Raw genomic sequence first — 13,247 nt, forward strand, 5'->3', positions numbered from 1 at the left:
ATTTTGTGATCTTGGTGTCATATTCGAGTCTAATTTAACCTTTAATCACCACATTCAACATATTATCAATAAATCATCTTCGATATTAGGCTTTATTACGAGAAACTGTAAAGACTTCAATAACCATAACACATTAAAAATTCTATTTATGTCCTTAGTTAGATCTAAGCTTGAATATAATTCAACAGTTTGGTCTCCTTATTTAAACACGCAAATTCAATGCATTGAGAATGTCCAAAATCGCTTTCTCCGTTTTATGTCCTATAAATGTAATATTATACGTGTACCTCACTCATCTTATCAACCTTTGTTGAACACATTTAACATCCAGAGCTTAGCAAACAGAAGAAAGGTAAATGATCTATTATTTTTGTTCAAACTGCTAAACGGTTTTTTCTTCTGTCCGGAGCTATTAAGTTTTTTAAATTTTTCTGTTCCTCAAGTCAGAACTAGATCATCAATCATAAGTACTTTTTATATAAATAATCACAAAACTAATTATGCGTTATCCGCTCCTATAAATAGAATGATGGCTATCGCTAATGATGAACAAATTGATTTTTTTAATTTCAGTCCAAATTCTGTCGATTTTTTCAATAGTTTTGTAAGAAAAAAAATTGTTTAGATTTATTTCTGATATTAATTTTTGAGTTGTACTGTATTGAGTTTTCGTATTTTGAGTATTTTGTCCAATTGTTATTTTTACTATATTTCTGTGTTTTTTGTATTATTAGAATATTAAGTATCTTAGTTATTCATTAATTTATTTTTTCAAATGTTATTTACCTATCAAATGTTTTACCATACCTATATGTATTATGTACTAAATTTCAATCCTTATGTAATTGGGTTATTACCCGTAAATAAATAAATAAAAACAAAAAAACAAACAAAACAAGTACCTTGACTATTACTGGAGTTAGAAATCAACTGACTAGTTAATACTGTCGCAGCAATAGTTTCACTGATCAGCCGGTTTCTTGATTTAGTTTTAACTCTGTTAATTTTACTAAATAAACGCTCACAGTCCGCATTTGAGTGGGGCAATGATAAGACTTTTAAAGCAAAGGAAGAAAGAACATTCAGGGTCATCAGAATCTGAATCTTTAAACACAGCAACTTTTGCCCAAAATTTGTCTGGTTCAATTTCTGTGTTGATATTTATTGAAAAATGTGTTAATGGCAACTTCCTCCACTGATTATCCAGTTCTTGTAAAAATATTTCATCATCACCAGCAATTCTTTTGATCTTTGATGCTAAACTTAATATACTGGGATATTTAGATCTCATTTCCATCGACAAGGCAGTTTTTGGACTTAAAATGTTTAAAATGGGCAAAAGGGTATCATCAAAATAAAACCTTTTTTTTTAATTCTAGACAACTTGTTCTTTAAAAGTCTAAACACTTTTCAAAAAAGTGTTGAATCAATTTGGGTTTTTTTCTAATAGTTTCTATCGCCATATAGTTTTTAACTTTAACACCTAAATAAATGTTAGAGTTTTTTAGGGTTTTTTCTTTATTATTTGGATTGATGTCTATTAATGGTGTTTTCATTACATATTGTTGATCCAGAAAACATAAAAGAATTTCTCTGTATGTGTTGGTCATTTTTTCATGAATAACTGGTAAAATAACCTTATTGGTTTGAAAATATTTATTAAGCAGTGTAAATTTGGGTAAAATAAATTCTAAAAATAAGTAAAATAATTTAGTAAAAGGATTATTTAGTTGAATATGAATAAATTCAGCAGCCAGTAATTTTTCATCAAAATACAACCTAAGGGCTTCCCACTGTTCTAAAATACGGGTGACAACAGTTGTTAGTGAAAGCCAGCGAGTCTGAGATGGATGGAGAATCTTATGAATTTTTACTTCGACAAATGCTTGGAACTGAACAAAATCACTTTGCCTTTTAGCACTATGACTAAAAAAAGAATAGACATTTCTCGCCAAGTCTTCACAGCTGCGAGGCAATTTCTTACAGGCTTCACTAGCCACTAAATGCAAACTATGGCATATACATTTCATAGTATATATACCTGGAAAACGTGCATAAAACCGACCAACTACTGAATTATTTTTGCCGAACATAGCATTGCAACCATCAGAACTAAAACCGATGACATTACTATCTGGAATATTAAATTTTTCAAAACTTTTCATAACAGAATTAAATAAATTGTTTGCTGTTGCTCCTGAATTTGGATTTTTTATGTCATGTACTTGCACCAAATCTCAAAATCTGCTTACAATTTGTCCAACTTCACTATCAAAAAATCGAACAATTATACCTAATGTTGACTCGCTGGCTATATCTGTTGATTCGTCTATTAATATTGGAAATTGATTTTGCTTAAGTTTGTATGCAAGATTTTCTTTTGCACATGGTGTAATAACGTTTTTAATAATACTTGTAGCCTTGGTTCTCTTGAGCTTTATTTTTTGACAAATTTTTGAGTCTGGGAATATACTTTTTAAAAGACCTTCTAAATGTTCTATACTGTTAAAAGAGATATTATGTTCAGCTAAATATCCAGTCAATTTGATTTCTGCAATTTTTACATCTTTGTCTAAATCATCCTTTTCAAAACTTGTAAAATTGGTCATCATTAATGTTGACTTGGGAGGAGCACTTTTTATTAAATTTAAATGTTTAGTGCCTTTACTATAGTATTTAATAGTACTTAATTCAGACACAAATGTTACATTGCACTTGATACATTTGGCTTTGAAATTATTATTTTCAACTGGTTTTAACCAACCTTTGAATTCTTGTATGGATTCCCAGTGAGACCTATACTTTTGTTTTCTATGCTTGTGATGACCAATAGTTTCAGAGTTTGATAAAGTTTCCATCGAACTTGATTCAATATCACTCTCTTTAATCTAATAAATTAATTTTTTATTAATTAATTTTATTTAATAAATTATTTTAAATTCAATAAATTTATAAAAATTCAATGAATGCAATATGTACATTTTTTTATGGTATAATCATTATCAACTTTTGATTTTCAAATGGCAACCTATACTTTAAACAAAAATGTTTTAAAATTCTTAAATCTTTTAAGAAAAATTTGTTTAAAATACTGTCAAGAATGCTTGTTATAGCTCAACAAATAAATTTAAAAAAAAAAGTCCTAAGTACTGAACTAAGAAGTATAAAAACTAATAATACTTAAAACATCAAAGTTAAAATAAAGTTTTCCAAAAATTGTCTATACCTAGGTACTCTCAAATATTTAATAAATTAAATTAGCAATACTACTTTATGAAATTACTGACTATTTTTTTTATACTGAGTATTTGGTTTTGTACCTGTGTAGAGTTTTGAATATTAAAATCGGTAGTTGATATATCATGTGAACTTGATTGCTGTGTTGTTATACTTTCCTAAAGTAATATATATATTTTTCCAATGGACTGATAATATTAAATTTTAAAGCACTCCAATGAGAATTGTTTAACTTACTACTAATGATTTTTTTTTCTTTAATACTGGTGATGGATCATCTTCAGAATCTGAATTATTTGACTGAGAAAAAAAGAAAAATTAGGTTTACTTCGTTGAAATCAGAATGATTCAAAACGTATTCAAGTATAAGAATTATGTTTCTATTACACTCCCATCGAAATAAGCATTTGCTACAAAATCAAAGCCCTAGGTATTAGCTAGTGATAGCTTACTTTAGTAATTTTTAATAAATATTTTTTCATTTTATAGATTTAAGTAGTATAAAATATATACAATTTCAATGAATATATATTTATTAAATAATAATTTAATGTCAATGGTAATTTATAACTTTTAACCCTTCAATGCGCGATTTTTTTTTCTTTCAAAAAAAAATGTTTTTAAACTAAACTATGTGCCAGGAATTCGGAAAAAATATTAAAAAAATTCTCAAATTGTTTTTTAACTTAAATCGAGCTATTTTAATTTGTTGCTTCTAAGCAACACTGCGCGTGAATGCTTATGAAAAAAAACTAATAACATTGTAAATAAAACATTTATTTTGTAAAAACACGTCATTAACTTTTTTGATTTTTATCCTATTCAATGTAATTAACATAGTAAATTATAAAATATAATATTATAAAAACAAATACATTACCTATATGAAAAATATGTTTAAAAACAAAATAATATAAAATTTACCTTTATTTTATTTTAAATTAAGCAATCAAAAAACTAAAATTTTCCTCTTGTAGAAACTGAGCACTTAATAATATTTTTATTTTTTTTTTTTTACTAAAAATTTTAAACATAAACCATATTTTATAACATGAGAATAATAATAAGAATTACATAGTTGAAAAATATTTATTCATGTCACATGATAGTCTTCAAAACACTGCTTATCTTTGGTTTGACATAAATATTGCTTACACTTAGAACACATCCAAAATGTAGTACCAGTACAGTGGGGAATTTTACATCGCCCTTTTTTATCCTGGAATCTCGGCCAATGTCCTAACATATCTTTCCTTACATCCTTTGGTGTAGAAGTAGTAGGTCTTCTTTTTTTTACATTTTGAAGTTCTGCTTCAAGCAATGAAGGACGCCCACGACTCTTTCTTATAACACCTGTTTTGGTTAAACAAAATGCCAATTCTTTTCTCCAATCCGCTAATGTGTACTTCACAGGTTCCATTTTTTCTTCTTTTACTCGTTTATATAATAGCCACGAATTGACTGTAGTCAAATCAAGTAAATGGTAAAATAATCGTACAAACCATTTTCGAGATCTCATTTGAATTTTGTTTCGACCAATTAAGCTATCCAATGTGTCCACACCTCCCATAAATCGGTTATATTCCTTTATTATAAAAGGACATTCAACTGTCGTTTTGGTTTTAGATTTTTTATCAAAACGTTCAATTGATGATTTAGGTTCAATACCACAGTATGTTGACATTAAAGTTACTAATTTATTATCTTTCCATACTACGTTACTTAACGGAGCTTCTTTGTAAGATGTTATATATTCATATGCCGTACCACGTATTTGTTTTTTAAAAAACTTTTCATCAGGTAATCTACAATTAGGAATTCCATTACGTCTTATAGTACCTACACTCAATATTCCTTTTTGATATAAGGCTGCCATTAGAGGAATGCTTGTGTAATAGTTATCAAAATAAACTCTATAATTTGCATTAGTAGGAACTTCACGAGTCAACCTTATCACTACATTGGCACTAGAGCCTAAATCTTCCTCATTTTGTAATCGAAATCTTTCTTGATTTAAATTTCAAATTTGTAAGAAAATCCTTTGTAGTCACTAAGCACATACAATTTAAACCCCCACTTATGAGGCTTCATCGGAAGGTATTGCTTTAAATAATTTCTGGTTTTGGTAGCACATAGCTGTTCATCAAGTGCTAAGTCTCTACGATACGGAATGCTACTAAATTTAGCATTTAGATAGTCACCTAATGGTCTAATTTTGTGTAACCTATCATGATTTACATGGTCTTTGGGAAACATTTTCTCATTATTGTTAAAATGCAAAAACTGTCTAATTTGCTCAAATCTCTTTTGGGTCATTGCTTCATAAATTGGAGAGAAACCCAAATAATCACTCCAATAATCCCTCACATTTGGTACATGGCACACTGAAGCATATAAACAAATACCTACAAACCTTTTTAGTTCAACAATAGATACACTGTATGGTTTGTTTGGATTTTTTTGAGTTGAATATAGCTCAGATTCAGTTTTAATTTTGTCAAATAATTCATTAGTGAAAAAATATGAAAAAAATTGCAGAGGTGATTCGAAATTTAAAATATTAGTAGGCAAAGTAACTGGACTGTGTACTAGACTGATGTCATTGGTTATTAGGTTACCTTTCTTCCACTTCAAGTTAACTGGTTTTTGAGTATGTTGGACTCTAACTCTAGGAATATGTGTATTGGTAGGAACAGGATAATTAATACTAGGAGGTGGCACTGGTCCCTGAGAAGTTTGAGGTTTTGAAATAGTAGAAACAAGATGACTAGTTATATTAGTTGAATCTATATAAGATCTCAAAGATCTACTATTATGTGACAATGTATTTTTATTGATACTGTTGTACCCTGTAGACTACATGTCGTTTATACGACACCCGGTAGTATCAATGTATATTTTTTTTCTTGTAATAAAGTGGCCTACGTAACCAGCGAGCCATCGGCATTTGCTTGATCAGCGAATCCCACGACTCGGCGGAAACGCTGGGTTGTTTGTCACAATGCTCGAGCAGTCAAGTAATGACCACTACAGAGCATCAACGCGTGTCAGAGTATCTTTTAATATTTTATAATTGTAGTATTTCATTATTTTATTATTGCATTATTTCTTTATTCCATTTTAAATAGTCCATAGTTCATTTTAATTATAATAAAGTGCTACTTCTTTAAAACAACTCTCCTTTTATTTATCACCTTCACCACAAAAGGTACCATCACATCATTTTTTTTTTTTTTTTTTTTTACATTTAAATTTATCTTTCACAAGCAGTGGCAAAAATGGTGGAAAGTACACTAGGAGCTTCCAGATAGACACAGACAAAAGGCCATTGGACCTTCACTTTAATCTTTTGCTGGTTCCTACACTGTGATCAGAGTCCTCGTCACTCCTATCTTCACCTTGTCTCTTGAGACCACCAAAGGCACTGTAATTGGTATTATCTTTTTGCTCAGCATTATAAGATCTTATTTGCCTCGTAATGGTTTTCTCTGTTTGTATGTCTACTTCTGGATCCTTTGTGGCAACAAATACTCTTCCTCCCCAGTGTACTTGACATTTAAATCCATCAAATATGTTTGGGTAATCCCTAGCAAGCTGAGAGACACTTATCATTGGTAGAGAGTTGTCTACATCAGTTGACAATTTGAACCCCTTTAAGAAACCATGTAGCAAGCCACCTGTATCTACATTCTTGTTGCCTATTGTCTCACACTTAGTATTCAACAAATAATATTCATTATCTTTCTTGTCATATCTTAAGGCCCCAGAATCAAATGTGAGGTCAATGTGTCCACCTATAGAATTTCGGTCACGTTGACTTGCAGGAAAGTTTTTGTTAAAGCACATTTCTAACTCTCCCAATTCTATTTTTAATAAGTTTTCAGCTCTGTCTACTCATTGCCGATACGTTCCAAAAACTCTCCCGATTTTAGCTTCCATTGCCTTTTCTATCAACCACTTCACCTCCTCTGTCATTTTACCTCAAAAACGTCTTCATTGTTTTGATATCCCGTTTGAAGCTCTCACATTTATTTCTCGAGTTCATATATTACTACTTTTTAAGGATTGCAAATATAATAGCGATAGAGTCAATATGCCTTCTTTCTCTGTCAATCACATCTTCAATGAATTTATAAAATTAAATTTCCATAATTACTGTTTGGTTTATACTAATGGCTCAGTGTCAACCAACTCTGCAGGTTTCTCATTCTTTATCCCTGAAAGGATGGTCAAATACTCCGATACCTTACCCCAGGTTGTTTGTTCTTTTACGGCAGAGTGCTATGCGATTGCGACAGCTCTTGGATATATCAAATCTTTAAACATTACAAAATGCTTGATTGTCTCGGATTCCCAAGCAGCTCTTTGCGCTATTAATTCTACCTCAATTTCTGCGGCCACGTCTCCCCTTATTCTTAAAATCAAAGCTTCGCTTTTTGAATTATACTCTCAGGATATAATAATCGAATTCTTGTGGGTCCCAGGCCATTCGGGAATCTCAGGCAATGAAGTTGCTAATATCCTAGCCTCATCCACCAAATATAGCTTAAACACATCTGTGCGTAAAATCCCATCCTCGGATCTTTTTAATATTTTACAAAATAATTACAAACAGGCTTGGCAAGATAGATGGTCATCAGTGGCTCCTGATTTCGCTAAGTGGTATAGATCCATAACCCCCACTATTCCACGACACCCATGGTTTATTAACCAGCCCCTTGACAGGTCCCAAATCGTCCGATTCACCAGGCTCAGACTTGGTCACAATTTACTTCCCGCACATGCCTTCCACCTCGACTTGAACTACTCCCCGTTGTGCACTCGTCATGCAGAAGAATCAATCTGCGACTTCTCACACATTCTCGCCGATTGTTCAGCACTCTCCATTTCCCGATCTAAATTGCTTCGTTTTTTACATAATAATAATATTATGTCTTTAGAACCTACAGTTATCCTTAATTATTTTTCAAGAGCCATTATCATTTTTATTTTGAAATTCTTCGAAAATGCTGGATTCTCTATTTGATTATATTGATTTTAATCTGTTTTTTTTGTCGTTCTTTTTTTTTTTTTTTTTCTTTTGCTTGTTTTTGTTTTGTTGTTGTAGGTTTAAGTTTGTTAACTTTCTAACCTCTGATTGTTTTCTTTTTCTTTTTTTTTTTTTTGTCATTATATATTCTTTTTAGGCCTATTTATATCTTGTATTATTAGTTGTTAACATATCTTTAGCTGTAATGGTTAAGCTGTAATAATTTTATATTGGTAGCTTAAATAAAAAAAAAAAAAAAAGAAAAAAAAGTAAAACGATTAACACAGATCTCAACCAATCAATGGAAAACAATGTTTCTAGTTTCTTTTCAAAATTCATTTAGTAAAAGGGCATTTTCATGTGTAAAACATATTCTATAATTATTCACTTTATATTGTACCTATTACATTTGATTATAAATTATAATATTTGTATTGTCTATGGTTTAAAAGTAAATAAAAAAAAATTTAGTGAACATACATGTATGTATTTTTTTAATACTTTGTAGATAGCCTCACAGGTTTCCGGAATTATTTTGCAGAGAGCTGGTTTAGAAATGGCAGTTAAAAATTCCATGTCCTTAAAGCTTCTTCCGGTAGCAAGGAATCGTAAGGTAGCTGAGAGTCTCTCGTGTGGAGATATGGCTTTTCTCATAACAGTGTCTTTTTTTACGATAAACGGAGAAACTAACTTTAACAACTCAACATAAGTCTCTTCATCCATTCTCAAATAATTTCGCCAGTCATTGGGTTCATTTCATAATTTTCGCAATAAGTTTATATGAGAAAATTCCCTTTTCTTCAGCAACCATTTGCGGCTCCACTTTCTTCTTAGTCTTCGTGACTGTTTTGCTTTTTTCGCTAAACAAACTAGATAACGACCACAACAGTATTTCCTCCATGGCGAAAGCTAATGGCCAACTGAGTTGTGATGAACCGTGGTCGACAAAGAATATTGGACAAGAAATCGTAGCGTGTAAACAATATTCACTATTTCGATAAATTGGTACAATAAAAACGACGATAAATTGTCAATTACATTGTAACGATTTATTGTTACGTGTAAACCCGGCTTTAGTATAACGTAGTATGAACACGGTTTACCATCATAATATAATAAACTCATGAACCCTTGAATTATAAAAATACGAGTATCTAAAATTCAAACAATTTAATAATGTAAAATTAAGTATTAAGTATTTAATATAATATATATGTATCACTTTATTATAGATATTAGATATGCATTTGTTATTTGGTGTTCGACGATTGCTGTTATAATTTAATAATAGAAATATTATTTGAATAAGAGAAGGAGATGTCCGTGTACGCGTACCTATCGATCAAGTCCATAGGGCATAGACCCGAAACTAAAATTATGTGCAGTACACTATAGTAGATACTAAACACACTATATAATGTAATAAATTGTAATACTATTTCTTCTTAATTTTAATTTGGATTCATTAATTTATATACATGATAAAAACATTTTGAGTGCTTCATATATTAATGTGTGTAGTTCAAAAATATATATTTAAGCCTCCACTACAGACTATGAGTGAAAAATTAATTTAACGGTCACCAAGAGGACCAGAATAAATGACCGCTATAGAGAGGTAGTATCGTCCCCAATAGAGTTAATAAATTTCTAATATTAAAATAACACTCGATACATTCGAAGAGACCAATATAATATATAGACAAAGTTGTGGTAATAAATAATTAAAAGTAAAATGTAAATCACATAACATATTATTCTAATTATTTAGGTCGTATAGTATCTATAACGTCGCCTGTTAAACATTATTAAAATAATTCCTGTATAATATTTTAAGCAAATATTTTTAAAATCACATTTATTCAAAATTTCTAAAATAATAAACATAAAATGTTATAGTAACGGTTAAACTATAAGAATTAAAACTGAATATTATGGTAACGTTTAAAAAACGTTCTTCATATAATAATATAAAATAAATGTTTCTACAATAATAAGACAACATTTATATCAAAATGTTTAACATCATTTAATATACAATGTTACTTACTATAATATCAACATTACTAAATTGCTGTCTGAGATTCCTCTATCTGCAGATACCTTAAAATCTAAATTGTAATAAAACTTGATTTTTACTTACCAATTTCTGATGAACTTGACGACTTTGAAGAATAATGTGGTAATTCAATTTCTTTTTTCTCTTTTTTTGATTTTTTAAAATTACTATACCTGCAGGAATCAGATTCTTTATTTATCAGTTTATTCCTTTTTTTTCTACTACTACGTTCATACTCAGAAAGGTCTGATGTTATGATAGTAGTTTTTGCTTTATTTTTAGCTTTTATTAGTGATACTATAAAATAATAAAAATACTTAATTATAATATCTATATATTTATATATTTCTAATTTTAAACTAACTAATATTATTTTTTAGCTCTCTAGCATCAAATATATCAAAATCATTTGTATTATAAGGAGACTTTCTGCTTATAAGTTTATTTACACTAGACGTTGAATGCAACGGTTTAGGCCATGCACATTTACCATTGAAGTACCAAATTGATGGAACTGCAGATACTGAATTTTCTTTTGTAAATAAAACGATTGAATACACCATTTTTTCCCTTTGATAATAACAACTTCTAAAGTACACAATTGAATTAATACTATGTACAATTAATTATTAATACAAATTATAAACAAAAACTTATTTAATAAATAGTAAATATACATTTTATATTTATTAAATTAAATTATTGAACAAGTAGAAAAAATAATAATAATAATAATAATAATAATAAAATATACGTTTATACAAAGTAACAATATAGGAGTATTTTTTGTATATCGTTTTATTTTGAGAACAAAAAAGAAATTAGTTATCTGTGTGTAAAATAGGCATTACAATGTCCGTTATAGGAAGAAAAAATGATATACTTTTTAACAACATGATTTGTACTATAAAATGTGAAATCGTCAGAGAGTCTATTTAAAATAAAAATATCTAATTTGCTAGATTTAATAGGTTTTTCAAAAAATACTTTTTTTTTAGTAAATACTTTTCCTACAATTACAATTTGTTCAGTAATTGTATCTGTTATAATATTAAATACTTTAACTATATCATTATTAGCTGTACCAAAATAACTATCAGATTCCTTATGAATTTTAAGGGTTATTAATTTATTAGTTAAAATTAGAGTTTTATATTGATATCCTCCAGAAAGTGTAGATGGTAAAGGGCCATTATTATGTTGAAATTTTAAAATTGTACCACTTTCTACTTGATTTGTATAGGATTTAAAACTGGTATTAATTTCATTTCTTTGTATCGTTTTACAATTTGTTCCAATGGTTTTTCATGTTTTCTTAACAAAACCTTAAATGTTTTCATGAAATTTTCAAAAGGAAAGCAACTGACATTTTCTAATGGACCAAACAATTTATAATCCTGACACAAATGTAATAATCCGTGTACATTATGAGAAATTAAATGTTTCCCATAAATTACTTCAAAAGATTTTACAAAATAGTTTAAAAGATCTTGAGCAAATTGTAAATATGTACCTAGATTAGAACTAATTAATATTACCATGGCAATATGAAAACTCATAAAATTTGTATAACATCTTTCAGACAAACAATTTTTAAACACCAACGGACCAGTATAAAGTAATAGTTGACGAAGTTCTGTTGCTTTTCAACGACAAATTTCTTCCAAATCTCTAGGTTTTCTACTAAACTCTATTGGAATATGATTTTTTATAGAACGTAAATTAGATGAAATTTGTTTTACCTTAGAGTTTGGAAGACGTACTAATAATGGCCCATTTAACCATAGCAATACAAGCTTACGCATGACTCCTAAACAGGTGAGATGCATGTAATCTAATGAAAAGCCATCAACAATATTAAAACGAGGCAATTCTAACAGAATGGAATTAATATTTGAAACATGATACTCTTCTTGCTGTCTTGAAACAAAATTATTGTGAGTTCTACAAGTTGACATTTCGTCTTTATATGGGAAACAGATACTATTACATAAATATTCACCTTCTTGGGTACATTTTGAACATGATGAAAAAAACATTTGGTTTTTGTTAAAAAAGATTTAGCAGGGGCATCACAACAAAATGCAAAATGCTTACAGGAACTGAAGACTGATTAATTTCAAGAACATTTGATAATAATTATTTTGCTTCGTTGACAAAATCAATAAGGAATTCGTTACTGTCTATCGGTTTACTTTTACCCCAATATAAACCAACAAGAAAAACTTTTTTTTCCAATAAATAATTGTGTGGTTTAACGTAAGCTAAAATTGGCCATAATTGACAATTGCTACTATGAGATATCGGAAGCCCGTCGATGCCAATAACTAATTGGATTTCATTAGGAATTTTTTCAATATTTGAAAAATACTTAAGTATATAATTAGTTAACCCAAAATGAAAATATTTTCCACTAGGATTGATAGAACGAATTTGTCCAAGATTAATTTTAGGAATTTGAAGAAGAGTTCTAGAGTCCTTGGGAAGTGTTTCAAAGCCTTTATGTTTCCTTAGAATAATTAATAATTCATTTAAGTGGCACTGGGCTATTTTACATTTCACGGTCCGTTCCTTTAGTTCAGATTCAATAGAATTATTGTTGAAATATTTTGTAGGATTCTCAAAATTTGATAAAACTATAGATAATGAAGAAGGTACATTAATACTCTCACGATAATCAGAAAATAAGTTAGATTTCAAGAAGTAATGATTTAGTGTTACATGACTTTCAACAATATTATCAATATGTACAGACGAATTTGTAGGTACATTTAAATTGGTAGGAGAGCTAGAAGAATTATCGACTGGAGCCAAAAATAAATTATTAGCTAAAACTGCATCTTGATTTTCTAATTGGATAATTTTTCTACGAGTTCGTGAAGAACATTTCGAAAGACTTCTTTTGGAACTTCTATTAATTTT

General features: G+C 29.1%; 1 protein-coding gene across 1 annotated transcript; it reads right to left on the bottom strand.

Moving 5' to 3' along the window:
- Positions 1-1,021: 1,021 nt before the first annotated feature.
- Positions 1,022-7,083, bottom strand: LOC112681392. Its single transcript, XM_025551652.1, has 9 exons — positions 6,601-7,083; positions 5,856-5,964; positions 5,300-5,621; positions 4,340-5,240; positions 3,475-3,537; positions 2,716-2,888; positions 2,414-2,634; positions 1,780-2,134; positions 1,022-1,316 (listed from the first exon to the last, which is right to left on the bottom strand). The coding sequence occupies exons 1-9, from the start codon at positions 7,081-7,083 to the stop codon at positions 1,022-1,024; spliced, it is 2,922 nt and encodes a 973-aa protein (XP_025407437.1).
- Between the last annotated feature and the right edge of the window lie 6,164 nt (positions 7,084-13,247).

The sequence above is a fragment of the Sipha flava genome, unplaced genomic scaffold (genome assembly GCF_003268045.1).
Source record: "Sipha flava isolate LNK unplaced genomic scaffold, YSA_version1 19074_pilon_pilon, whole genome shotgun sequence".
Lineage (NCBI taxonomy): Eukaryota > Metazoa > Arthropoda > Insecta > Hemiptera > Aphididae > Sipha > Sipha flava.